The sequence below is a fragment of the Neoarius graeffei genome, chromosome 2, assembly GCF_027579695.1.
Source record: "Neoarius graeffei isolate fNeoGra1 chromosome 2, fNeoGra1.pri, whole genome shotgun sequence".
NCBI classification, from domain to species: domain Eukaryota; kingdom Metazoa; phylum Chordata; class Actinopteri; order Siluriformes; family Ariidae; genus Neoarius; species Neoarius graeffei.
In genome coordinates, this window is record NC_083570.1 from 17,302,189 (window position 1) to 17,330,099 (window position 27,911).

The following is a 27,911-nucleotide window of genomic DNA, read 5'->3' on the forward strand; positions in this document are numbered from 1 at the left end:
CCCTGAACCGTGTGGTGGTGGTGATGGTGGTGGTGGTGGAGGATCATTCAACTCTTCTTGCAAACTGTCAGCGATTGTTTTTCTTTCATCCCTTCTTTAATGTTGCAATGTTTTTCAAAAAAAAAAAGGACCCAGAGGAAGTTGGAAGTTCTCATCCACTGTTTTTAGTTCCTCGTTCGTAATGCCGTGAAATGTCGCGCCTTGTGCGCATGCGCGGACCGGGAGACAGGTGCGCCGTGACGAAAGACAGGTGCAGGAAGCCGCCTTACGCTTGAGAAAGGACAAAATTGTTTCGAAGCCCCGTGTTGCGTTCTTGTGCGTGAACGTGCGACCTCCATCCATCCATCCATCCATCCATCTGTCATATTATATCACAAATGTTTCTCCTGGGATAGATAGATAGATAGATAGATAGATAGATAGATAGATAGATAGATTGCACCCCCTTTATAACCTTTTTGTTATTTACACCCCCCCCCATAATATTGTGCATATTTGACTTCTGAAAATTGGAGAATTTTTCACATAGAAAAATAAAACAGTGATTTTATATATATATATATATATATATATATATATATATATATATATATATATATATATAAAATGAGCTGCTTTTTTTTTCTTTTCCTTTTTTTTTTCTTTCTTTCTCCCCCTGCACTGTGTCACAGATCCAGACTCAAGTTCGGACTGGATTTGTTTGTCTGAAAATAAATTGAAAATGACCGTCTTATTAGAAAGAAGAGAAAATGAAAATAAAAATACTTTAATTTAAATAAATAAATAAATAAATAAATAAATAAATAAAAGGAATGAGAGAGAGAGAGAGAACACTGGGCTGGGTGACGTTAGGTTCGGATTCTTGAGTCAAGAGGAAATTAGTTTGCGCTGGTTAAACAGTGCACAAGTAACTCACATAGCCTATTGATTTTTATAATATTTATTTATTTATATCTTTATTTATTTATTTATTTATTTACAGTAAATTATAACTTCCTCTAACCTGCGACTGGTTACACTCTCACACTGAGGCTCTACTTTAGATGTTTTGTTGTTATTTCCACAGGCTCGAACAATCCTTCGTCATGTTTATCTCTTCTTCTCCTCCTTCTTCGTTTCCTTTTCTTTTTGTTTGTTCTCCCCCCCCCAAAAAAAAATTATTACACGATCTACCAAAAATCAATCTTTCCATTTCATCCTTTTGAAAATAATAAAAACGCAACCCTTTGAATCGACGAAAAACTCTCACACTACTCATCCCAAAAACCAAACACGACCTTTGAATTTATTTATTAATTTTTGGAATTTACTGAAAAAAATATCTTTTCCAGAAATGAGACGTTTAAATACCTCATAAGAGTACATGGATTGATAAACAATAAAAAATAAAAAGTCAGAAGCGTTATTAAAAAAAAAATTATATACATTTAAAAAAAATATTTTGTATGCATGAAAATTATCCTCAGGCAAATGTGAACTTGTGTGTGTGTGTGTGTGTGTGTGTGTGTTTTGTTGAAATATAAGGACAGCACACAGTGATAACCATGACGCCATCTTTTTTTCTTCTATGATATTAGGCATGATATATTTTTTTCCTCCATAAGTTTTTCGTCTGCCGTCGACAATCTAATCCCAGACAAATGAGGACAGTAGAAAAGAGATTAACATCATTTTATGCAGATTTTTGTTGTTGTTACTCTTCTTCTTGTTGTTGTTATTGTTCATGCGAAGCGACAATTGTTGCTTTGTTTTGGTGCAGCACACATAATGTCGGACTTTGCTCATGTATGCAAAGCTGAGGCTTTAAACCCCCCCCCCCCATCCTCCATCCACACCCACCACCATACACCCAGTTTCTCTCTGCTTATACTTCCTGTTCCAGTGTTCTGACCAAATTTAATCAAATTTCCTATTTGCAAATGTGTGTGTTCAGGATAATTTACGATAAACCAGTTTCGTCTTACACAGACGTATTTAAGAGGTATTTCCAACATACACACTGTATTGTGCACAACAACCCATATATTCATAATTATGACGGTCTGTACCGGTTATATATCTAATCCATACCCAGACTCATTCGAGTGGGTTTAAACAATTGCTAATTGTTAAATGATAATCTCTTCTAATTAAAATGATGCTGATCGACCATGTTTTGTGATTTTGTTCCCCTTCCTTTCAGCAGGCCACTGGAATTTACCAAAAGAGTGTGAGCCCTGGCCTTTGAGAAATGGCTCAATAGTAGCACCAGGGATGCCGGACCATGACAGTGAGTCCCTCCTAAACCGACAGACCAAAAGAAGACGAGTGGACATCGGCGTGAAGAGAACCGTGGGCTCGACCTCCACGCTGACATCAGCAACTTCGACCGACTTCTTTGCCAGCCGCACATCAAAATCCACCATCATCTTCGGGGCCATGAACGCCCATCATAGTGGAGAGCAGGACCTTCTGGAGTGTCAAGGCATGCAGCTTGGACACGGGGACTCGAGTGAGACCAAGTCCAATGTGCTCCGGAAGCTTCTCAAGAGGGCCAACTCGTATGAGGACTCAATGATGCCTTTTCCTGGCGCGACCATCATCTCACAGCTGTTAAAGAGCAACATGGCAAAAAATGGAGCAGGGGGCGGAGTAGATCCGGGGTTCCCTGGTAGTGCTCTCTCCAGCACAGGATCCGAGGTGCCCCAAGAGGACGTGTGCAGCAACTCATCCCAGGAAAGCCCTCAGGAGTGTCTCTCACCGTTCAGCCGCCCAACTCTGGGTCACTTTGACGTTGAACGGCTTAATGACGAGCACCTCCGAGCTAAGCGAGCTCGTGTAGAGAACATCATTCGTGGAATGAGTCACTCACCCAATGTAATGATGCCATCAAACTCCAGCTCAAGGGAACGAGAGCGGGATGGTGAAGGAGAACCTGAAGGTCCCCAGCAGCCACCCAGCCCACGAGAGGGCTATCGCGAGAACAAGCGCAAGCAGAAGCTTCCTCAACAGCAGCACAGCTTCCAGCAGCTGGTGTCAGTGCGCAAGGAGCAAAAGGTGGAGGAACGCAGGCAGCTCAAGCTGCAGCTTGAGGACATGCAGAAACAGCTGCGCCAGCTGCAGGAGAAGTTCTTTCAGATTTATGACAGCACTGACTCTGAAGGGAACGACGCCGAGCATGACGGAGGGAACCTCTCCGAAGACAGCGCGCGCTCCGATGCTGGGCTCATGGACGGAGACGTCGACGAGCGCCCCATGCACGATTCCGCTGCCGATCGTTCTGATAACGAGATGTCACACTTGGATCCGGGGCACTTTTTGGACAGAGCAAGGGCACTGCTAAGAGAACAGGCCCTTCTTGATGGAGAGAAGCCCAAAAGGGAGGGCTCGCTGAGGGGCAAAGGTCCAACCTCTATGCACGCAGAAGGCAAGCAACTGGCAGAGACCCTGAAGCAGGAACTGAACTCTGCCATGTCTCAGGTGGTAGACACCGTAGTGAAGGTCTTTGCGAAACCTCCGCGGCCTCTCCCGCAGGTGTTCCCACCACTTCCTGCACCTCAGGATCGTTTTACCGTTAACGGGGACAACCCCAACTTCCACACAACCAATCAGCGCCTGCAGTGCTTCGGCGATGTCATAATCCCCAGCCCACACGAGTCGTTTGGTGGAGTCCCGCTCCCCAGTGCCAATGATCAGACAGAGGCACTGCCTTTAGTGGTGCGGAAGTCTGCAGCTGAGCATCACCACCAATCCTCAGCAGTGGGTGCTCATGGAGGCCACCACCACCCCTCCCTCCATCCCTCTTCCCTGTCAGCCAACATGGGCTTCAGCCCACCATCTTTCCGCCACCCATTCCCCCTCCCTCTAATGGGGTACCCTTTTCAGGGCCCGCTCGGTGCCCCGTCGATAGGGTACCCAGGCAAAGACAGAGGCTCACCTGATTCCATGGACCTCTCACGGGAGACCACCAGCTTACGGACCAAGATGGCATCCAACCACCATATGGGGCACACCCGGTCCTGCTCGCCAACCCACCCAGGGAGCACGGCTGAGAGTCTGTCTCTGTCACTCATTAAGTCAGAGTGTGGAGACCTCCAGGACATGTCTGACATCTCGCCATACCCAGGGAGTGCAATATCCTTTTCCTAGAATTTAATAAACATTTTGCCGATATGCTGATAATGAAAGTGGGTTTTCCAAAAAAAAAAAAAGAAACTCAAAATGTGATGTGTTGCACTAGTTTGGAAAGGCCTCAGTTCCCCTAATTTCAGAGCTGAAAGATCCTTTCAGGTAGTAGATGGAGCATTTAAAGTGCTACTCACTTACTTTTGGCTGCTCAGCTCAGACCTCCCTTATGGGTTCCCTGAGTGGCCTCCTATAGGCTTTTTGTTAAGTCTCACTAGCTTCTCAATTTCCAACTCAAATTCCTTTTTCCGTCAACTCCCACGCCTTAAGATATACATTTAAATGACTTTAGTTCTCTCAAATTTCCATAGATTAGATAGCCTCGTGATAAGGATATATAGGCTTTCAGGGTTTCAGGTAAGCTCCTGAACATAGAATGGGTTCTTGCCAGAATGCTTTGAGTTTCAAGCTCCCAATTCAAGTTGATATACATTCTATCACCTGTACACTTAATCATCCTGGTGCTTAAACAGGATTGCCACCTCCATCCAAATTTACTTTAAGAGATTCAAAATATTTCTAGCACCTCGTGGTATAATTTCACTTCAGCCATGACAGATGTTTTTGTTTTCAAACGTTTAGGTTCATTTAAGGACTCCAAGTCTAACCTGCTGTCTGTTTTTTTTTTTTAATGACTGACAGGTTCCACCTCTCTCAACCCTCATCATATCCTATTATCGAGAAAAAAAGACGGAGGAACAATTATGCCTCCTTTTTATTTCCCCCCCTTTGGATTCATAAAGATCGGTCAACAACCTGAGGGCCCTCAGCTGTTGCTTGGCAGCCAAACAATCTCCGTCTTTTTTTCTTCTGTCGTTTTTCCCCCCTTCCTTTCTTTTCTTTGAAGCAGGCATTAACAGGTGTTTGCGGCTGTATGTTTGTCTTTCATTACACTGCCTCGTCTTGTCTGCCGAGCCAAGGGCCCAACGCTCTCCACAGCCGCCCCATCAAGAAAGCGGAGCGAGAGGAATAAAGGAAAAGAGAGATGGAAAGCAATTAGAGCAATGACCGGACACAGCAGCAGTAACTGTGCGTTTTATGTAGCAATTTTCAAAAATCGCTCAAAATGGTTCAGCCGTGAAGAGAAAAGGAACAAAAAAAGAGGAGTGGAATGCAGTTTTATATTTCTACTGATAATTGTTGATGCTAATGTGTGCTTATGCTAGTTTTAGTCACAAAACCAAAATAACTAAGAACGGTGTGTTTACAGATAAAAAAAAAATTGATTGTTGCAATAATTGGTCGAATTAAAGAACTCTTGAAGTTTGCCAAATCTAACAAATGATTCAAAATATTCCTGAAGCTTCCTTCACAGATAGGCTCTGATAGGTGGCGAGGACACCGATTAGCCTGAATATAGGATGCTTGAGGAAAGTGCTAGAAATGGAAACGTTATTTGGGTTTGAAATGTGCTTAAGGCATCGCAGATTCAAGATGAACTAAAGGTATGTATGAGTGAAAGTGAGAGAGAGAGAGAGAGAGAGAGAGGGGTGGGGGTTGGATTTGGGATTGTTTGGTTAGCCTGGGAATGGGGTTATAGACATGTTGGGAATGGGGTTAAACCGTGAACGCTCGGGCGGAAATGGGGTTAGCATGGACTTAGAGACATGGGTAACAATTAGGATGTTATGGACGGGAGGCGGTTACGTGAGAGTAGCATTCGATTTGCGGCACGTATCGTATTGTGAAACTGTGAGCAGTGGCAGGTGAAAGTTTCCCCCAACGCGACCACTAGGCTACTGGCGGCCAGTCTGTTTGACAGACACACAAAAGGGCCAGAGCTGGTTTCAGAAGAGGCAGAGCTGGGGAGGAGGGTGCGGAGGACTCTTTGTCTGGCAAAATCGCATAATCAGCCATTTTGTTGTGTGGTGGAGGTTAGGGCAGGAGAACGTCCTCTGCAGGAATGTCACACTCGGTGCCCGCTTCGCACTTACAATGCGTTCTTAGCTTAAATAGATTATTGATGAATGCAGAACGCATGGTGGAAAAAGTGCAGATCGGACTGAAACACCCAGACGACTGGCCAAGCAGATTTTCAGCTTTTTTTTTTCTCCTCCCATGCAAAGGGAAAACACTGATAACTGATGCATCTGTCATATCTCAACTCATCTCATCTCATCTCATCTCATCTCATCTCATCACGTTTACATGAAAAAAAATTTCTTTTTTTTTTATAATAACTTTGTGTTTTTAAATTTAATGATCCCCCATAGCCCATAAGTGATACCGGTGCCACGTTTTTAAAAAATTATTTTTGTAATATTTGAGATCTTGATTTGACATTCACATCACCGTCAACTTGAAAAGAGATCGGCTTCAAGACGTTATAAACGCATCCCGTATCGCTGAGTAATTCTGGGAATTAAAACAAACAAAAGAAAAGTGCGAGCGTTTAATTTCATTGTTGCGTGTTACGCTTCGAACGTGTAACTTTTATTTGTGTTCGCAGTGATAAACTTGTCATCAGCTTTCATGTCGAAATGTAGTTTTTTGTGGTTTGGCATGATCCATTCATTCACGGCACTGAATGAAGTAATGCTGCGAAAGAAAAGAGCAGCTTGTCCCTCTTTCATTCTCTCTGGCCTTTGTGCTCATAAAGCAAGACCAGATGGTGAGAGAAAAAGGGAGAGAGAGAGAGAGAGAGAGAGAGGGTGGGTAAGACAAAGATGCGCTTTTCCAACTACCCTCCCCACACACACACACACACCCCTTTCTCTTTTCCTCTCATTTCTTTTTTTCCTCTCCGTCAATTATGTGAAGTGCTCCACTCGTGGTTGGTCTGAATCCGCATGATCTTTGAATGTGTGCACACTTTATAAGACTTGTTTATGTTTTTGTGATTAGCCATATTTACATGACAAATGCGCCATTTTACAGTCTCGTCGCGGCTTCAAAGGGACGTCTTCGCTAGCCCTCGAACGTCACGGCCAAATTGTTGCCTACAGAAATGAAATGGGGTGGCAAATTTGCTGTCATGATGCCATAACATCTCAGAGCTCAGGCTGCACTCTGAGAGAGAGAGAGAGAGAGAGAGAGAGAAAATCTGCTCAACGTCAACAAAATTCGTACAAAGCATTTTATCAAGCGACGACACACCAAAAAAACTAAAACAAGAAAAAGATTCAGCTCGGAGTTTTCCAGGCTTCTCGTCAGGCCCCGAGGCCTTCTCAAAAGTGCTTACCGCTGTATTTGTAGGTGCCATGCAAACGATCTCTCACTCTTTTACATCTGAAGGAGGAGGTTGGCCGAGGCTTAGGGCTTAGGGAAAGACGTTGCTCGCTTTGCCTGCGTAATGGCTTTCTCATGTAAAACTGGCTTTTCTGCGGTGGTATATTGGCCGTGATGGTGCAGCACCTTGAGTAATGATGATGACAATGGCAAGCAAATCCCGTCTGCTCTTCGCTCAGGGCTCGGCTGCTTTTCCTTAACCCACTCATTTGCACATTCAGGAAGGGCTTTCTCCCAACCACCTGAAGAAGGCCAAGCTCATGTTCTTCTACACCAGGTACCCCAGCTCCAACATGCTCAAGATGTTCTTCTCGGACGTTAAGGTGAGCGCACCAGCATTGACCTTTTAACCTTTGAATGTTTGAATTGTCGCAATTCTTGGGTGTTTTTTTTTTTTTTTTGAAAGGTGCGGGGGTGGGGTGGGGCAGGCCAGGGTGGGGCGGGGGGCACATGGTGTCGGCTTACCTCACTTGTCCAGGTGAATTCACTTATAAACGTTGGGCAGCCCACTGGTGGCGTTAGGGAAATGTTAAATGCCACAGCTGTAGCTATTGGTCAAGGCCAGTGGAGATTAATTCAGAAGGAAAAAAAAACATACCGGCACGAACCGGGGCAGCTGCAAGGCAGGTAGATGAGTGGGCGGTTGGGTATTTATACAGTAAGATGGATAGGGAAGCAGGCGGATAAGCGCGTAGATTAGTAGGAACCTTATTCGCTGTACAGTCGAGGGGGTTTGTCATCAATTTGAAACTACAGTATCGACCTTATCAAATATCCCTGATCCGTGTTTTAAACCTTCGCAGGAAGAGCATGCACTAAATCCTGTGGCCATATTCCTTATTCAAATGAACCACCAAACTGCCCCCCCCCCTTTTTTTTTTAACAGTTTGGCCGTGTGTAACAACAACTGAATCCAATGGTTTGCCCTTGCTCTTGCATGGAATGGTTCAACCATGTAACAATCCCAATCACACAAGATCCATGAGCTTTCCTTGCTAACAGGATGCTTTTATTTAAAAAAAAAGACACAGAAAAAGAAATAACAAGGTTGAGGTTGAGTACTTAGATTTAGCAAATCCCCAAAAGAGCATCCAAGCGAATGGCATGACAGCTTATTGTAATTGATTTGGTACCTTGTCTATAATTGGTGTAACAAGGTTGTAAATTCAAAGTGTCAATGAGAAAGCCATGGCCTAGTGGTTAGAAAAACAGCTTTGGGACCAACCAAAAGGTTGCTGTTTCGATTTCCTGGACCAGCAGGACTGGCTAAAGTGCCCTTAAACAAGGCGCCTAACCACCGGCCGATCTGGCAAGTATAGTGGCGTACCTTGTATCTGATTATTATCAGTTCGGGCAGCAAACCCGGACATAATAATAATAAAAAATAACAAAATATCAGAAAATTGAAGGAAAAGAATACGAACGTGGTATAGTTATCTTACGTGATTCAATTCAGCATGGTGCAAATATTTCAGAAGAGCGAATGTGTTCAGAGCTGACTGGGGTAAAATGCACATGTTCCGAAGGATGTTTCAAGCATAAGGTGTCAAATGAGTCAAGTCATACAGTATATTATTTAACAATTATTTGTCAAAGTTGAAGTGAATAATAATCAAGATGAAGTTGAGGTTATTATTCACCGATATTCGCTGAACCTGAGGCGGATAATTGTTTTCGTATCAATACACAGGTGATTATTCTTATTTATTTATTTTTTGAAAATCATGTTAAAAAATATTTCGAACTTCAAAAGCAGCATGTAAATGTAATAATCATAAACTACTTAGTTTTGAAATAAAAAATACATCACAACTCCACCTTACCTTTTCACATTTTCCACAGCATTTTCTTTCATCATCTGTAATTCTTCCTCACTTACGCTGACAAAGCGATCGGCCGCCATTTTGCCGAGTCACTCGAGGCGATTATCGATAAATAGTCCGAATTTCTTGACCAGTCAGCGTGAGGGATTTCCTATAATCACCTGCGTATTTATACGAAAACATATTATATTGCATTATATTATAGCACATTGCACAAAATCTTACGATTTTTACATTTTAAACCTGATGTGTTATACCGTGCAAAAGTCTTAGGCACCTTATTATTATTTTTTCTTTCATACAAACTTTGTTATAGATTTCTATTATATAACTTCGAGTCAAAACATTACAAAAACAATTTAAAGTTCCAAACATTAATTTTTTTTAAGTGAGAATATTTCGATATTTTTTGTCTGAGCGACAATATTTCTAAAGAAATAAACCTCGGATATTAAACAAGCTACTATTTTTTTCCTGTTTTAGCTCCGCCTACATCATATTTTTGTCAGATTGCCAAAAATGGTGTCCAAGTTAAAATATTTACGTAGCTATTTTAAGTGAAACAGATTTCTATTTCCTGTTCGCTAATTTACGTTCATAGCCGTAACGTTAACGAAGAAGCAGCTGATATAAATTGTGTACGTTCGATTTGATTTTCCGCCAAACAATTTCTTTAATTTCATCCGTCTTAAAGTGTCATTTTAAAGTTTGTTTTGTAAATTCAGTGTGTGTTACGTATTAGTGTATATTTGTTTGAAAATGAATGTTATCGTTATCTTGTTACGAAAGACAACACAAGTATCACTGACTAACAAATTCTAGCTTTGCGTTGAAACTCCGCCTACAAACTTAATTCGTGTCCAAATTCTGTTTACGTGTCGACGCTACAGATTGTTAGCTACTCATTAAGCTACATTACTGTACCTACAGGACTGTCCAAAAGTCCTAGCCCCCCTGTTTTTTTTCATACAAACTTTATCGATTTCTATTTGATGACTTCTACGACCGCTTTTGAGATTAAAAAAGAAAACACAACGAAGGCGACTGGGTTTTGGTGCAAAATTACGAAGCAAAGTGTCCAGAAGAACTGTGGCTGGTTCTGTAAGATGCTCAGTAAAACCTACAGCTCATTTCCTTATCAAACTGCACTCATTGGACCTGAGACTACTATTTTATTTTTTTTTTTTAAAGCAAAGGGTCGTCTCACACCAAATATTGAGTTTATTTCATGTATTATGTGTATAGTATTTTTTAACGTTGACATTTCATTGCATTTCATTATTTTTAAGGCATTTTTGGTCGACAGCATTTCTTTATACTTTTACACAGTATGTGAACCGTGCACATACTGTATGTTGGTGTGAAAGAGGTTTCATCCGTGCTTAAAATATTGTTGTTGTTGTTTTTTTTAACATTTCTGTTTGTAAATGCGGATTCACCCTGAGTCGCAATTCTGAAACGAGCGTACTCTTCATTTAACAAGCGCTTATCACTCGGCTCATCGGTGCCGCCGGCCATTCTGCATCAACAAACCATTTCCCTATTTCCCACAAATGCTTAGCATGCAGGTATTCAGTGACCTCCACTTTATCAAACCTCACATCTTAAAGGGAAAGTTGATTATGGTAAAAAAAAAAAAAAATGTCCGTATATCCAAATCAATAAACATTTCCCTGAATAATCTCATCTCATTTTAAATGCTCAAATAAATACGCTCCAACAAGCCAACCTATACGACCCAAACGAATAATTTCTTCAAATTAAATCATCAAATTATGACATAAGGGAGGATAATGGCCCTTGGAGCGCATCCGAGCCGCACAGACCCCTTTTCCGTAATCCTCGCTAGCATTAAGGTTGTGCTTAATTGAACTAGATTAACATAACACCGAAACAAGGTCAAATTGTTGGCAGCATTTTCTCTACATGGCTTTGTTCGCGATTGCATTGTGGAACAATAGATGGCACGGATTTGATCTTTTTTCCTCTTCCACACCCCGCCACCCTACTTTCATTCTCATGGGGATCCGCTACTGTCCTTATAATAGTTATTCATTAGTCATTCATTATATTTCCATATCTCATGAATATCAATGCAGGGCATGTTGCAGGCTAAAGACGACCCACTGTCTTAATAGGCGCCTGTAAGAATACGTGGATAAGAATGGTAGGAACAGGACTTTTTTTTTTGGTCATCACGAATCCATCGGAGTAAAGTTGCTCTGAGGTCAATCATAAGGTGACCCCGGGCACCTGTGAACGGACACTTATGGAGAGCCTGGTCAGAGACCTGTTGACTTTTGACCTGTTAATTAGGATTAGTCACTTGTCAGGAAGTGGCTTTGTGTTCTAAGGAAGCACGTTGTACACTAACGTGGCTGGTTGAAATTTTTTCATGAGCGACGACTTCGTTAAACAGTCACGAATAAAACAGGAACGAATTCTTTGACGATTTGGTTACGGGTTTTCGCACCTCAAAAAACACAAAACGTCATGAACAAGCTGCCGTGCTAACTGCATGATGATTACTTCTTCTTTTTTTTGAATTGATATGACTTCCTGTCTTGCGTTATCGTGTAAGTAGTGTAACGTTGTTGTCGTACTTTCAATTTCAATCGTTCAATTTCATGAATTCATACAACTCGTAAGTAGTCAGGTATATATATATATATATATATATATATATATATATATATATATATATATATATATATATATATAATGTTTAAAAAAATAACACAACAGTAATTCGATGAGTATCATTTTTTAACCGTTTTAGTCAAGAAAAATGCAACTTAACAGAATGAAAAATAGCTTTACTAGCTGTGTTTTGGCAGCTGTTAGCTTTTCGCTAAGAGAACGTGCAGCTAAGAGAAAGTTAGAAAGCAACCTAGCTAGCTAGCTAGCCGATTTTAAACTCAGACCTGCGCGACTATGTGGGAGCCTCCGGATATAGAGTGCTTCGAGATCAGCACGAACCCGGCGGCGGCCATATTGGAAGTCAAACGTCGCTGTGTCAGTGCATTGTTGTTGCTCAGTGAAGCAAAATGCCGAATACGTGTGTCATTGTTGGCTGTAGTAGCCGGGGGGAAAAGGGTGGCAAAAGCTTCCACAGACTCCCTAAAGTCGTGACAAACCAGGGAATTGCAGCACAGGAGAAAAGCGAGCGGAGGAGACGACAGTGGCTGGCTGCCATTAACCGATCAAATTTAGGACTAGACTGTATCCGGATTTGTTCTGATCACTTTGTGACAGGTAGGTTAATATTGTCTTGAATTTCGTAGTTACTAAAATAAATGTGATACAAACTTATCTTTTCTATGTCCTTTCAGCAATGATTAATGGATATATTTGTCACATTAGGTAGCTTATGTCTACTTCAGTGCATTGTTGCATCAAATGGCATTTAAGATCTAGGCCTAGTAATGTTTATGTACACATGCTGTTAGTACAAGTTACATACTAGGCCTACATTTTATTCACTGACTAAAATAATTGATAATTATGCAGCAACAAGCTGGGGTCAGCTTTCCATTCCGTCTCACTAACAGTGTATGGATCTACATTCCCAATGAAACGTACCCTTTCAGCATAACGCTCCCGTGCCTGCTTATCCAAACTTTCACAGTAGTGCTCCATCACTTCAGATGTCTAAATTCTTAAAAAATCAAAGCTTCTAAGCCCTCTAACGCGGAAACGAATCGGTGAATGTGTACTCTATGATGTGTACTCTATGCGCGCTCTGGAGCGAGTGACTTCCAAGATGGCCGCGCCGACCGCATGGTTACTATTTTTAGCATCATCTCAGAGCACTCTATTATAAATTAGACTTCCAATATGGCTGGCTCCCCGTCAGGTCTGTCTGTCTTACCAAGATTCAAATGCAGGAAATTCAACAGAAAATACGTGTAGATTCACAAGGCAGCGTTCTCATTGTGCTCTTCCTGCGGATCAGAGAACCCTCAACGAAATGCTCGAGGTTCTACATCATCAGAAAGGAGGAAATGGTATCGTTTTATGACAAAAAAAAAAAGACAGAAAGCAACAATGGATAGAATCAAGAACTGTTTTTTTTTTTTTTTTTGGAATTGGTAAAGGGGCGGCAAAACTTTTACAGCGTGGCCTTGTGACAATTCCCAAATGCAGACTTCTTTTGTTTTTCCGCTGATGAGGTGATGAGTGGAGAGGGATGTGTTTTTTTTCCCTTCTTTAGTTCTCCAACAGGAAGTAAGCGTGTGTGTGTGTGTGTGTGTGTGTGTGTGTGTGTGTGTGTGTGTGTGTGTGTGTGTGTGTGAGAGATATGGCTTAATGTTGGCGCATGATATTACAGATATGGAGGTAAAAGAAAAGTACACAGATGACTTCAGAGAGCTGGACTGTACAGTGATAACAATACGCACACACACACACTTGTTCTCCGTCTTTCTCTCTCACACTCTTTCACTCTCCGGTGGTGTGACAGGAAAGGTCTTTGTTGTGAGTGATGAGGTCATTGTCAGTGATTTAGAGCTCATCATAAACACACACACACACACACACACACACACACACACACCCGTCTGTCAAACCACATGCTCAGGTCGAAAGGGCTCGGCCAGATCGGACAGACCTCCTCACGATGGTCACTCACTCGTCTGTTTTTGAGACACTTTTCAGTCAGTGAAAAGCAGATCATAGATATGACATCATGTTGAAACTTTAATAAACAATTATAAATAAATAAATAAATAAATAAATAAATAAAACAAGTGGAGCTTGAGAGAGATTTCAGTTCACACACGGCTAACCTGTTTCAGCAGCTAGAACTGACTGAGCTAGTTTTGTAAATGCTAGCATGAAACTTTTTCATCTCATTGCAGAATTTCTGTGATTAGTTTTTGTCTCTGTGTGTGTGTGTGTTGTAGAGCCTTTCTGAATGCTAGCAAACAGCGTCTGCGTTTCTTTTGTGTGTTAGATTGTGCGAGCGTTTCCTTTTTCCTTTTTTTTTCTCCCCCCCCCCCCCCCCCGTTCTGGATCTCCTCTCCGTCCATCGTCCATCCCTCGGTCACTGGCGTCCTCCGTCCTCTCTTTCGCCGCATCTCTGTTCTCGTCTGTCTGAACAATAGTACTGTCTAATCTCCATGTAAAAGCTGCTTCCCTTCCCCAGAGGGCTGCTTGCCCATCGTTTTGTCATCTTTTTTTTTTCGAAAAGATGAAGGAGAAAATGGGGGAGGACGAGGAGAAGAGATGGGGCCTTTTTTTCAGAGAGAAAGCGAGAGAGTGGGGGGTAATTAAAGGGGTACGAGGGGCCCATTTAGCTCTTATCAGCTGTTGTTTGTGAGAAGAGTTTTCTTTTTCTGTCTTTCTCTCACCGTCTATCTCAATCTCTATTTTTTTCTCCGCTCCACCCCCCACCACTCCTCCTCCTCCTCCTGCGTGTGGGTTCATTGCCCCGATGAACTGTAACCCACTGCTCTCTTAAACGGTTTAAGGTTGTATTGAATTTGGCAGAGATCATGCCCGCAGGGGGGAACGGTAGATGAAGGCAGGCTGTTGATTGGTGAATGGACTTAAGCTGATGTTTGAACTCCCCGTGGGTCCGATATGCTCTTTTTTATGTTGACTTTATCAGTTTTCTGCTCAATTATCCATCCGAGGCTCTTGCAGCTGAGGGCTGCTCATAACTCCCCCCCCCCCCCACACACACACACACACACAACCCCAACCCCCTTACCCCACCCTCCACGCCCTGTCCAGATTGCCTCCTCGACTCATGGAGAGAGAGAGAGAGAGAGAGAGAGAGAGAGAGGGGCTTTTCTTTTATTCATGTAAACGATGTTAATGATATTTCCCAGCGTTGACACACGATCTGTGATTATGAAGATTTGATTAACAATTAACCCTACACTATTTTCCCCAAAGGAATACTTGCTAACAAGGCTGGAATTTCTATAGCGTTGCGATATGTCCAAGCACGTACTCTCACAATAGTTTGGGACGCGATTGAAAATGCAAATTCAAAAAGAAAGCATTGATTTTCTCACTTTACTTTGACTTGTATTTCATCGCAGACAGAATGAACCCAAGATATTTCATGTTTTGCCGGTCAACTTCATTTCACTTGGTAATATACTTCCATTCCTGCATTTCAGACCTGTAACACATTCCAAAAAATGTTGGGATGGGGGCTATTTAGAGCGAGTAATGAGGTAAAACAATTAAATATTCAACAATCATGTGATTTGAATCAGGTGATTGTAATCATGATTTGGTACAAAATCAGTATCCAGGAAAGGCCTCGTCTTTGAGGAGCGAAAGACCTTTGACAACCTCCAGTTTGTCAACTGAGAAAATGATTGAAATGTTTATAAACAACGTTCGTCAAAGAAAGATAGGAAGGGATTAGGATATTTCACCTTCTATGGCGCATAATATCATTAAACGATTCAAGGAATCTGGAGGATTTTCGGTGAGTAAAGGGCAAGGGCTCAAGCCTAATCTAACACCCGTGATCTCCGATCCCTCACTGCATCAAGAACCGTTATTCCAGCCTTTCTCAACCAGGGTGCCGTCTGGCTTCATTAAGGGTGCCATCAAAAAATTATATATTCTCATCTCATCTCATTATCTGTAGCCGCTTTATCCTTCTACAGGGTCGCAGGCAAGCTGGAGCCTATCCCAGCTGACTACGGGCGAAAGGCGGGGTACACCCTGGACAAGTCGCCAGGTCATCACAGGGCTGACACATAGACACAGACAACCATTCACACTCACATTCACACCTACGGTCAATTTAGAGTCACCAGTTAACCTAACCTGCATGTCTTTGGACTGTGGGGGAAACCGGAGCACCCGGAGGAAACCCACGCGGACAACATGCAAACTCCACACAGAAAGGCCCTCGCCAGCCCCGGGGCTCGAACCCAGGAGCTTCTTGCTGTGAGGCGACAGCGCTAACCACTACACCACCGTGCCGCCCATTATATATTCTAACATTGAAATAAATAAAATGAATTAAAATTCCAAAAAACAATAGTTACACTAACGCAGATCATCGCCACCTCATGCATCATCAAAGTTTGTCTCACAGCCCCCTTTCCCATGTCACAACGTCACTGCCGGGGTCAGCGCATGGTCAGCGTGACTGCGTATATTTTATATGGGGGTGCCTTGAGAATTTGCATACTTCTGAAGGGTGCCGTGACTGAAAAAAGGTTGAGCAATGCTGCGTTATTCGTCTCGAGCTGATAGAACCACATGGGCTCGGGATTACTTTGGCAAACCTTTGTCAAGCTCGACGATACAATATAGAGTTACAACTGCAAACACCAGTTAAAACTTTACTGTGCAAAAATAAAGCCTTATGTTAATTGTGTCCAGAAGCACCGTCAACTTCTCTGGGCTCGGAGGCATCTGGGATCAGACCATCACACAGTGGAAACATGTATTGTGGTCAGATGAATCAGTATTCCAGGTCTTTGTTGTAAGAAATGGACGCCAAAGATGGAAAGGACCATCCAGACTATTCCCAGGAACAAGTCCAAAAGCCAGGGTCTGTCATGGTATGGGGTTTTTGTCAGTGCCCTTGACAAAGGCAACTTGGAGCAACGTATGCTTCCTTCAAGACGACATCTTTTCCAGGGATATTTCAACAAGACAATGCAACACCACATTCTGCACACATTACAAAGGCATGGCTGTGGAAGAAGAGGGTGTGTCCCCTCTGTCCCCAGTAGAGAATGTGTGGAGAATTTAGAAATGGAAAAATATGACGACGACGACCCAAGATACCGGATACTGTTGCACACCTTAAGACCTGTTCGCAGGAAGAACGGGACAAAATAACACCTGAAACACTTCATCGCTTAGTGTCTTCAGTCCGTAAACATCTTTTAAGTGTTGTGAGAAGGAACGGGAACATTGTAAAGCGGCAAAGGTTTTACCGTCCGAACTTTTTTTGAAACGTGTTGCAAGAATCAAAATTGAAATGTGTTTATTTTGGAAAACAGAAACATTCATGAGGTAAAACATCAAATAACGTGACATCGTATTGCTTTGATGTTGTACAATACAGGTCAAAGATTGTTTAAAAATCATTGTTTTAAGTTCAGTTTCTACATACCGTCCCGACTTTGTTTGACTTTGTCCACGGTAACTCAAATAAGCACTCTTTGCAACCGCGGTGAACAGAAAAGCATTTCAGAATGCACAATATCCCGAACCTTGAGCTGAAACTGGAAAATTTGAAGGAGTGCCGATTAGCATACCATGCTGTAATTGGTCATCATGTGTCTAAATGTGCCAGCCCTCTAAATTTGATTTATCACGTTGCACGTTTTGGTTCCGCCCTACAAGCTTTGATTCTTTTTTGTTTTTTTTTCTCTCCCGCTCTCGTTGCATATGCAGACGACTGCAATAAAAATGGAATTAATCCGGGAGCCTTAGCCGCTAATCGTTTTCATATCCTTCACTACATCGTTAAATTGCACCGAAATGGTATTTAATTTCAGGTTATATGTAGCACAGATGTCCGCATCTAATGGACTCTCTTCGCTCTGTCCCTGTCTCCCAGTTTAACCGGTGTATCACGTCTCAGCTGATCAAGTGGTTCAGTAATTTTCGGGAGTTCTACTACATCCAGATGGAGAAGTTCGCGAGGCAGGCCATAAACGACGGCGTGACGGGGGCTGAAGAGATCACCGTCAGCCGAGACTCAGAGCTCTTCAGAGCTCTCAACATGCACTACAACAAGGCCAATGACTTTGAGGTACACACACACACACAGACACACACACACACACACAATGAAAAGATGTGCACAAATGTGTTGGGCGTGTGCCTAGTTGGAGTCATTTGGACACTGTAAGAATGAATGCCTGCGATTTTAATGTGCCATAGTGATTAGAGGGAGAGCGAGAGAGTGAGAGAGAGAGGGGGAGAGAATGCGAAAGACAGAGAGAGTGTCCTGTGTGTCCGGAAGGTTAGTGCAGTCCCCTGGAAGGACCAGGTCTGCTGGCAAAGCACTTCGTCAGAAAACACCTCACACTGGAGTAGAGCAAGGTTATGAGTCCTGCTGCTTCAGAGAGCGAGAGAGAGAGAGAGAAAGAGAGAGAGAGATGGCAGGACAAAAAAGAGAGAGACATGGGGAGAGGGGAGGAAGGAGGGAGGGACTGATGGCAGAGAGAGAGAGAGAGAGAGATACTGGCAAGGAAACTGGGCAGTTGAAAGGAAGTAAAGTGAGAGTGAGAAAGAGAGAGAGACAGATAGGGTCACCGAGAGAGAGAGAGAGAGAGAGAGAGAGCTGGAGGGAAAATGTGTAGGTGAGGAAAAGGAAGGTGAGTCCAGGATGTGACCAATGATCTCATATCTTGACTAAAAAATAAACAGTTTCCGCAAATATTTGATTATTCTTCATACATGTCAACCTATACGGAATGTCCGTATTTTATACGGATTTGATTCAATAAACGTAGTATACGGGCGTATAAATAAAGTTATACGGATTCTTTAAAAAAAAACTTCAATATTTATTTAGAGCTATAATCAATTCCCACGATGATAAAAGAGCGCATAACATTTACAACCGTACTGTACACCACAGACAGCCAGTAAAGAGTCTTATGAAATCGCGCGTTATCTTGTAGTAGCGAGACTTCGTTCCACTTTTGATCATGCGCACACCGCATTGCGAGAATCCCGCCAACCGTGAAGTCATAGACGCCGGCTTCTGCGTAGAATCATACGCCATCCTCGCCCAAGAATAAAGATGCCTCATTCATGTGCTGCGTTTAACTGTACCAACAGGTTTACCATCCGAACGAGATCACATGGGATTACCTTTCACAGGTGAGACTGGAAAAATACTTTTCATTGTATTTGGTCATTATAACGTAATTTTACGAACAGATTTTCCTGACTTTGTGGCTAATATGAAGTCTCGCGCATAATAGCCGCTCGGTGAAACCTGTCTCCAAACAACGAAGTATTTCCTTCGTAACTAAACAACGAAGTATTTCCTTCGTAACTACGCTGATAACACTTTGTGTTTTTGTCAAACATTGGAGCTTTGTATTCATTCTGAAGGTTTATTGTTATTAATATTGAATAAAAAGTAACTGGGATATATCATTATTGATTATCATTCAAATTTTAGGTACATTATTTTAATTTGCATCTTATACGGATTTTATAAGGGAAATACGGATTTTGGAGGTTGGTTATACAGGTTTGATTGACCAAAGGTTGACATGTATGATTCTTCCACATTCACAATTTGTAGATAATTTTTCCTTCTTTCAAATGTTTATTTCCGGAAACTAATTTTCATACAAAAGGACAAAACACGTTCATTTCAGGTTTCAGAAAGTATTAATACTGTAGGTTTATTTATTTATTTTGCTAATTTGCTAAGCAGCAACACTAAATATATTCTACACCATCACATAAACATTATTTATAGATTTAATAATGACATTTTATTGAGATTTATGACAGTCTGTAATAAAAAAAAAGACAAATTTTAATCAAATTTACCTGCGATGAACCATTTAAGCCAAAGTAAGCTAGCGTCTTCATAGCTAATATCGCTAACATTATCCCATCCGCAACTGTACAAGAGTAAACAAAGTTTTGTTCCGGATTTCAGCTCATAAAGTTATCATATCATATAATTATATAAAGATGAGCACTAAAGATTGAGCCGTGCTAGCTGGAGTTAACCGTTGAACCCAAAACAAGCTCCATGAGCAGTTTGTATTTGGAGCTAGCGAATGCTAAACTCAGCTAACCACCAAACACTTGGCGGTTATCGGTGAGGAAAAATCGAATTTCTGCTCAGACTCATGTCATGAAGTGAGAGTTTCAAGGATTTTTTAATTTTATTTTATTTTATTGTCTGATGGATAGAGATGCGTTAGCTCACTAGCTAGCTACAAACTAGCAGAACTAGCAGCTAATGCTAGTTTCCATGATTCAGCACTTCTTCAAATTTAAACGGGGATGTCACTCCAGGAACGTTATATTCAGGATTATATCGAGATAGTGGATTTATATAGTTGTAACAGACTACTGTGTGATTTTGTGATGCGATATAAAGTTTTGGCCCCCTTAAAAATGTCAAAAGAGATTCTCATCTCATCTCATTATCTCTAGCCGCTTTATCCTGTTCTACAGGGTCGCAGGCAAGCTGGAGCCTATCCCAGCTGACTACGGGCGAAAGGCGGGGTACACCCTGGACAAGTCGCCAGGTCATCACAGGGCTGACACATAGACACAGACAACCATTCACACTCACGGTCAATTTAAAGTCACCAGTTAACCTAACCTGCATGTCTTTGGACTGTGGGGGAAACCGGAGCACCCGGAGGAAACCCACGCGGACAACATGCAAACTCCACACAGAAAGGCCCTCGCCGGCCACGGGGCTCGAACCCGGACCTTCTTGCTGTGAGGCGACAGCGCTAACCACTACACCACCGTGCCGCCCCTGTCAAAAGAGATTTTTTTTTTTTAAAGCAGAATTTTGGTGTCAAAACTCAAAGCATCTTCATTCTTTGCTGTTAGGAAGTGTAAAGAACAGTAAAGCGCAAAAACAAAACAAAAAACAAAACCCTTTTGTGCTCTGTTCTATATTTCTTGTAAGAGCTCAAACCCACTTCCTGTTTCCGCGTGAAACACAGGAGCTGATCGGAGTACGCAGGGACACAGCGTAGTCGGACACTCATCTCATCTCATCTCATCTCATGTAGGCTTTCTGACCGTTATCAGTGTTCGTAAACGATATAATGATCTGTCATGATCTACTCCTCCTCCTCCACACACACACACACACACACACACACACACACACACACACACACGGCTTTCATCAACTTTTCTTTCCTTTCCCTTTATCTCTCCAATCTCACCACCTTTCTTCTCCGACTGACCGTTTTCCTTATGAAAGAAAGAGGAGGTTGTTCCTTCTCCACACCTGACGCACGCGCGCGCGCACACACACGCACACACACACACAGAGACGCTCTTCTCAGGCTGCAGGAACTTAAGGTTTCATGCTCGAGATGATTTCCATATATAAATGAGAGATTTGCCTACGGAGAGGAGATGGGTGAATAAGTCTACTGTTGTTTGCGAAGTTTTGCCTGGCCTGCGTGTGTGTGCGCGCGCACGCACGGGTGTTTGTGTGCGTGTTGGCGGGAGGTAGACGGGAATGTTTTGCATATTAAGGATTTTCTCAGCAGGTGTCTGATGGATCTAATAGCTGATCAAAACTTTGCACAAGGAAATTATGCCAAGCCATGCAAATCTTTACAAACTAACCCACCTGACCGTACTGTGTGAGAGTGTATGTGTGTGTGATATGATGTAGAGGCAGAAATTGTGCTGGTTGTGAACTTACATGTCCCCAAGATACCCAATCTCCCTACCTGGCTAGATCACCATTCGAAACACGAGCCTGTGCTGATTCAGCAACACACACACACACACGGCAGGTTTTTTTTTTTTTTTGTCCTGCTCCATGTACTCAGCTCCACCTTGCGAGTCTCTTTAGCGTATGTGAGTGTGTCCTGTTTCTTCGTTCGTCTCTCCCCCCTCCCCCGCCTGTCTCTTTTCTCCCGTTTGACGGTAATCAGCTCTGTCACTGATTTCTTTCTTCACTCCCTTGAGAAGCCTTTTGTAATTATTGTTTGCTACTTCCCTCGTTCTCTTTCTCTCTCTCTCTCTTTTCTCGCGCCCATCATTTTCTTCTGCTGTTTTCGTTCCTTTCATCCTCTTCAAATGCTTTTCTTCTGTCCGCTCCTCTCTTGAGCCCATTAGGAAGTTTTAATGACATATTTTTCCCCTCATGGCACAGCGAGCACAATCGGCAATTAAAGCATCTTCATTAATTACTCTCTCTCTCTCTCTCTCTCTCTCTCTCTCTCTCCCTTTCTGGCAGTTCCCTCAGTGTTTCCCTCAGTGTTTCCCTCAGTGTTCCTCAGCTCTGTCAGTCCGTAAACAATCACACACAACATTTCAGTAGCCGACTTTAACCCCGGCCTTTAATATGCTTTATTTATTTGTTTGTTTGTTTGTTTGTTTGTTTGTTTAAGCATGTTAGTGATATAATCCACGTCTAATTCAGCGATCTGGTTATCGATACCGGTTGTAACGTCGTTTATTCAGCGATCTGGTTATCGATACCGGTTGAAACGTTGATTATTCTATCCACATTCACTGGATATGAGCAATCGCACGCTCTGATTGGCTACTCTACTCCTAGGATATCACCTCATATACCATGAGTAGAGAAAAACAAAATGGCGGCGCGTGTTGTGTTGCTGAAGCAACCGAGGGCGAAATGAAAACTCTACTCCAAAACAAAACCCCAAAAACACACACACAAAAAGAGCAACAAAATATGGAATTTGTTTTTTTCAAGAATTGTATTTTTCACAAATTGCTCCTGTTATTTCGCCGGTTTGTTGGCATTCTAAGCGGAAATGATTTCGTCGGACGTTTTGTCCTTTAAAAATCTTTTATTTATCGAATTTGCAAAGAAAACTAAAACTAAAAATGCTCCGCTTCTCCAAATCCAGCGAATGTGAATAGAATAAAACAGTTATTCCGGTCAACCTCGTCGTACACGGCTTATCACGCGATCAGCTCGTGTGCGACTCGATTTCGTGGAACAACCGTGAATTGTTTCCCTCTAACACCACGCCCCAAAGTGTTTAATTCCACTTCTAGAGCAAGAAATTCTGAAAAGACACCAGGTTGTCGTTTTTATCCATTTATATTTACTTACAGATATTTAGCGCTCTGCGAAACTGGTGAGTTTGTGTCATCACTAAGAAGTGGGAAAAAAAAGTCCTTATTATCGAATGAGCTCATGATGTGACGTGAGTCACATGTGGAGTCACAAAAATAGAAATCTGCTCGAAAACTTCCTAAAAAAAATGCTTTTGATGTAAAACGGCCGTGTGTGGGTGGGTGTGTGATGCTGATCTGGTTATAACCTCTTCCCACCTATGGTACATCATCCCATTTATTAAGACCTACAAGACAAAAAAAAAAACCCACACAGGAACCTGTTTCAGCGCTTTTTCCATGCCGAAGCTGTACGTGTATGACTGGCGGTCTCCCTGCAGGCTGGAACGTCTTGCCTAACACACTCCAGGTCGTCTTGTCTGTGCCAGACAGAAGCACTTAGTGCCAGAGTGCAGTTCTCCCCCGTGGCCTGGGGCAGGTGGGGTTGGATTGGGTTTGAATGAGGTCGTCTGCTTCTTCTCATATTGCCCTCGACACGACGGACCAGATAAGCCATTTAGCAAAGACAAAAGGATCTGATTCAGACGTGTAGCCGCTGACTGTCACTTTTGCATGTTTTTGTGCACTTTAGCTGAAAAAACTGTGTCGAATCCCAGACTCGGGTTTCAGTGTCCCCAAAAGCGATTTGCAACTTGTTCTTTTAATTGAGCAAACACTTCTTTCTACCTGCCGGTGAAACCTGGCCCTTTAGCCCCGGATCTAGACGTGACCTTGTAGGAGTCAAAGTTTGCTCTGGAGTGGTTTCCGTGTGCGTGTGTGTGTGTGTGTGATGAGTTCAGAAGCCATCCCAGACCCTTTCCCTGCGGCTGACATTGAAAGATCTGGTCTTTGCTTTAATCTGAATTGATCTAAAGTGGCTTCGATGACTGGGAAAGACCGCTGTCCTGACACGGATCTGAGAGGAAACACACACACACATGCACAGTGCGTCATTCTTTCCTCCCTCCTTCTCCAGTTCTTTCTTGACTTTCTTTCTTGAAATCTTCTTCTTTGTCCGCCCTTTCTCTCAGTATCCATCAGTCCCCCATCCCTCCCTCCCTCCCTGCCTCTCGTTCTCCTTTTCCACCTGCTCCTCTCTCCATCCTGATATTGAGATGCAAAGGAACAGCTTGTCACATTCAACATGCTCAGAAAAAAAAAAGACCTTCCCCCTCAGAACCTCGACGGCACGCATCCGTGCCAAGGAGATTGGCGCACACTTGGCAGGCCGAGAGTGCCCATGGCCTTGTCTCAAGTCCTCCCACATCCCCGTTTTCCACCCAAATAGATCGCGCCAAGATGGTGGCCATCAGTGCTGGCTGGACGCGTCGCTCCCCCACGGCGTGCCCCTCGGCTCTATCCTCGGCCCGCTGTTAATCTTCTCCATCCTCTCTAACCTTGTGTGTGAACGTATAAGTATGAAATATTCCATGTTACGCCACCGCGCTCTTCTGGATTCAGTTTGGAAATCAGAGCGTCGATATGGTGAACTTTTCTGGAAGGAGGTCGAGCTGGTTTCGCGGGAACACAGACGCGTTTTTGTCTTCAAGAGAAAAAAGCAAAGCCGGTGAAGAAACCAACATTTATTGGTGTTATCGCGGAACCGGTTTCGGAAACGTAACAATAAATGGATAAAAAGGATGAATGAAAATCAAGCTGTTGTAGTATAAGAGGAATAAAACATATATGGAACAAAGATGTGTCGTTGTCTTGCCACACACACACACTCATTCTTAGTTCTGGAACTTTGTATGTATGATCAGCGTGTCTTTTTTTTCTGTCATCATCCTGCTTTCGATCATTCCCTTTCCACACTCTATGCTCCAGATGTCTCAGCTCCCACCCTTGGAAACACACCCACATCCCCTCCCAATACGCTCTATAGTGTACCATTATACACACTCGCGACGGTTTGACTCCAGGGACCTGATTCGTGACCCTGCTTTGCTCCGCGTGCCCCGAATCAAACACAATCTGGGCGCCATGTGGAGGACGTTACAAAACAAGAGCTCCGCCGGAGCCCGGTGTCCTCCCCGCTTCCGAGCCCGCAACTCATCTGTAATGCAGATTACATCGCAATCTGCTCACGACAGAGGTTAGAAGTTAGAAATGCTGTTAACGTGTGTATACGCGAGCCAAGACGAGAAATCCAGCAGGCAGGTGAACAGGAACATCTTCGGCAAGATGTCGTCTCAGGTGTTGAGATGGTATATTTACATTGCATTGGAGTCGTATTAACACGGCGAATCTACTAGATTTATTGTGTCGTCAGATTTTAAATATTATTTTTGGTTGACTGAAATATTTTGAATGAACTTTTAAAATTTTTTTTTTAAATAAAAAAAGTGTTAAATATAGTTTAAAAAAAAAATTAGTTTTAAATATAGTTTAATTTTATATATATATATATATATATATATATATATATATATATATATATATATATATATAAACCCTGATATCTCATCATGCCAAGGTTAATTCAAGATTAAAAAAAAAAATATATATATATATATATATATATATATATATATATATATATATATATATATATTTTTTTTTTTTTATTTTTTTTTTTTTTTTTAAATACTGAATTAATTAAGTAATTATGGAACAATAAAACAAAATAAACATTTTTTTATTTGTAAATCTGTAAAAGTTTATAAAACTTCATTAAAATTTAAACATGTATTATTCATAAAAAAAAAAATAATAATAAAGGGGACCTGAAGTCATTTTTAAACTTGCTTCATTTCTTAATTAACGTATTATCCAGTTACGTTTTCGGTTTTATATATCGTGACTCGTATTGGCAACTAACTGCGATTAAATATCATACTTATCAGCCTATTCGGTTTTTCGCCATGTTGAATTTAGTTCGTTTGGTCCACGGCAGGCGCCGCTTATCCACGTGATCTTCACGAGACTTGTGCGAGACTTCGAAACGTCAAGTGTCAGCGCCACCATTTTGAAAACTGTTTTCCGAACGAAATGTTGTGCAAAAACGAGTTGAAATGACAATTACTGCCTACTTTTTTCAAACTTTCCTGATTGCTATCAAAACAAAACAAACAAAACTTCCGGCTTGATTACGTCAGCATTCGAAAGACGGCGTGCGCGTCTTTTGACAACCCCTGTGTCCGAAATCGCTCCTCACTCACTATATAGAGCACAATAGAGTGATGACGCCATTTTGTAGCGCTGTCCGAAACCTTAGTGAGGATTATTTACACCCTATATAGTGCACTTACAGTATCCTGCAATGCATCATGAAAAGTAGTGTACAACAATGGGGACTAACCAAAGCAATATATCTCATCATGCATTGCGGTCGCGCTGAAAGAAATCAAATTAAAAGTCTCAAATTTGATTGAATAAAACGCAGCGGCAAAGAAGAAAGAAAGGATTCAGCCTTGATTTAAAAGAACTGAAATTTTATATTGATTAACGCTGGAAATACGCTCAGTATAATCTGGATTTATCACAAAAATACATGTGTATTTATTATTTTGAAAACCCACCAGCCGACTGATCTGGCACGCTTTAATTGTGCAACAGTAATGATGTAAATACCAGCGCGGCGGAGTAGTGTCCGAAAGCGGTTTTTCATTTTCACCAATGAGCTCAATGTATAGTCCTCTATATAGTAATTCCCTATATAGGGAGTAGTGAATGAGTGAGCGGTTTTCAGACACTTTGATTTCCGCTGTACGTTTTACTTCCGTCCTACGATGTCTGGCACATATTTAAAACACTCATAACTTACTACAGCAGTGACAAAATAGCCGTCAAAAACGCATTCCGACATTTTATAAAATGAGATAAATAGAATTTTGGTTGTAAAAAATTTGCCTTCAGTTCTCCTTTGGTGTTTTTTTCCATATGCAGAAATAAAAATCATTTTTTAAACTTATTTTATCGTTCGATAAATCTTGAATTAGTTCTCTAACGGAAAAAAAAAATAATGTAACGCTGGTTTTCTGATCACGCCAAGGTAAATCAGAGCATAGCAAGACAGAGACAGGCATCGACATAGACATCTGATACTCCTTTATCTACTTTTTGACCCTGTCCTTGGAGGACCAATGGAATCATCACACACACACCTTGAGAAGTGGAGTGATGACGTGGCTTGGATGTCCTTTCACTGGCTCTTAAGAGTAAAAAAAAAACAAGCAAGTGGCAAGGCCATGCTAGAATGTCCAACTCAGCTGCAATGTTTGCCTATCAGGGCAAATCTCCCGCTGGACTCTTCAAGGCTGCATGGTTTTGGGAGCCTTGGTTTCAGGGAAAACGTTTATCAGGAGAGCGAGAGGGGACTAGATAGACAAACTGGGACTGAGTGTTTTGGATGTTGTGACACAAAGAGGCTTATCGAGGCTTGTCCTCCACGGCTATTGATTCGTCCCTGATAGGAACACGAGTGACCAAACACAGGCATCGTTGAGAAACAGAAAGGGGGTGGAAGTGTTTTCAGCTTCCGACGACCAATCCGGATTTCAAAGGGAAAAAAAAAAAACGATCCGGTTGTTTAGTCATTATAAGAACGAGCACACGCCCTCATCCAGGACACCGTACCTGTGCAGTTCCCAGCTCGTCTCGAATGGTCAGGTTGACATGAGAATTTTTCCGTTTCGCGTTCCCAGGCCGCTGGTTAGGGATTAACCAGGAGCGCTCGGAGCATGTGGGGTCCGTGAATCCTTCAAGGCCATCGCTGCCTTTATCTCTCAGGGTCAGCTTTTGTTTGGCCAGCGCAGAACAAATAAAAACACGCTCCCAAATGAAATAAGACCGTGTCAAAGAACTGAACCCCCCTACCCTCCCCTCCCTCCCCTCCACTCCACTCCTCTTCTCTCTCTTCTGCCATAAATCTGACCGAAAGTTTCACTTAGCGACATCTGATTCACCGATTTAACGCGCACCGTCAAG

General features: G+C 42.3%; 1 protein-coding gene across 3 annotated transcripts in view; it reads left to right on the forward strand.

Moving 5' to 3' along the window:
- The window catches only part of LOC132881458 (prospero homeobox protein 1-like), a 35,271-nt gene that overhangs the window by 1,212 nt on the left and 6,148 nt on the right, over positions 1 to 27,911 (forward strand). For 2 of the 3 annotated variants that reach the window (XM_060913925.1, XM_060913927.1), the window contains exons 2-4: positions 2,183 to 4,113; positions 7,608 to 7,715; positions 17,767 to 17,961. In XM_060913925.1, coding sequence (XP_060769908.1) covers positions 2,183 to 4,113; positions 7,608 to 7,715; positions 17,767 to 17,961 — 2,234 coding nt within the window. The remainder of the gene's footprint in view (positions 1 to 2,182; positions 4,114 to 7,607; positions 7,716 to 17,766; positions 17,962 to 27,911) is intronic. The other variant, XM_060913926.1, reaches the window with a different exon arrangement.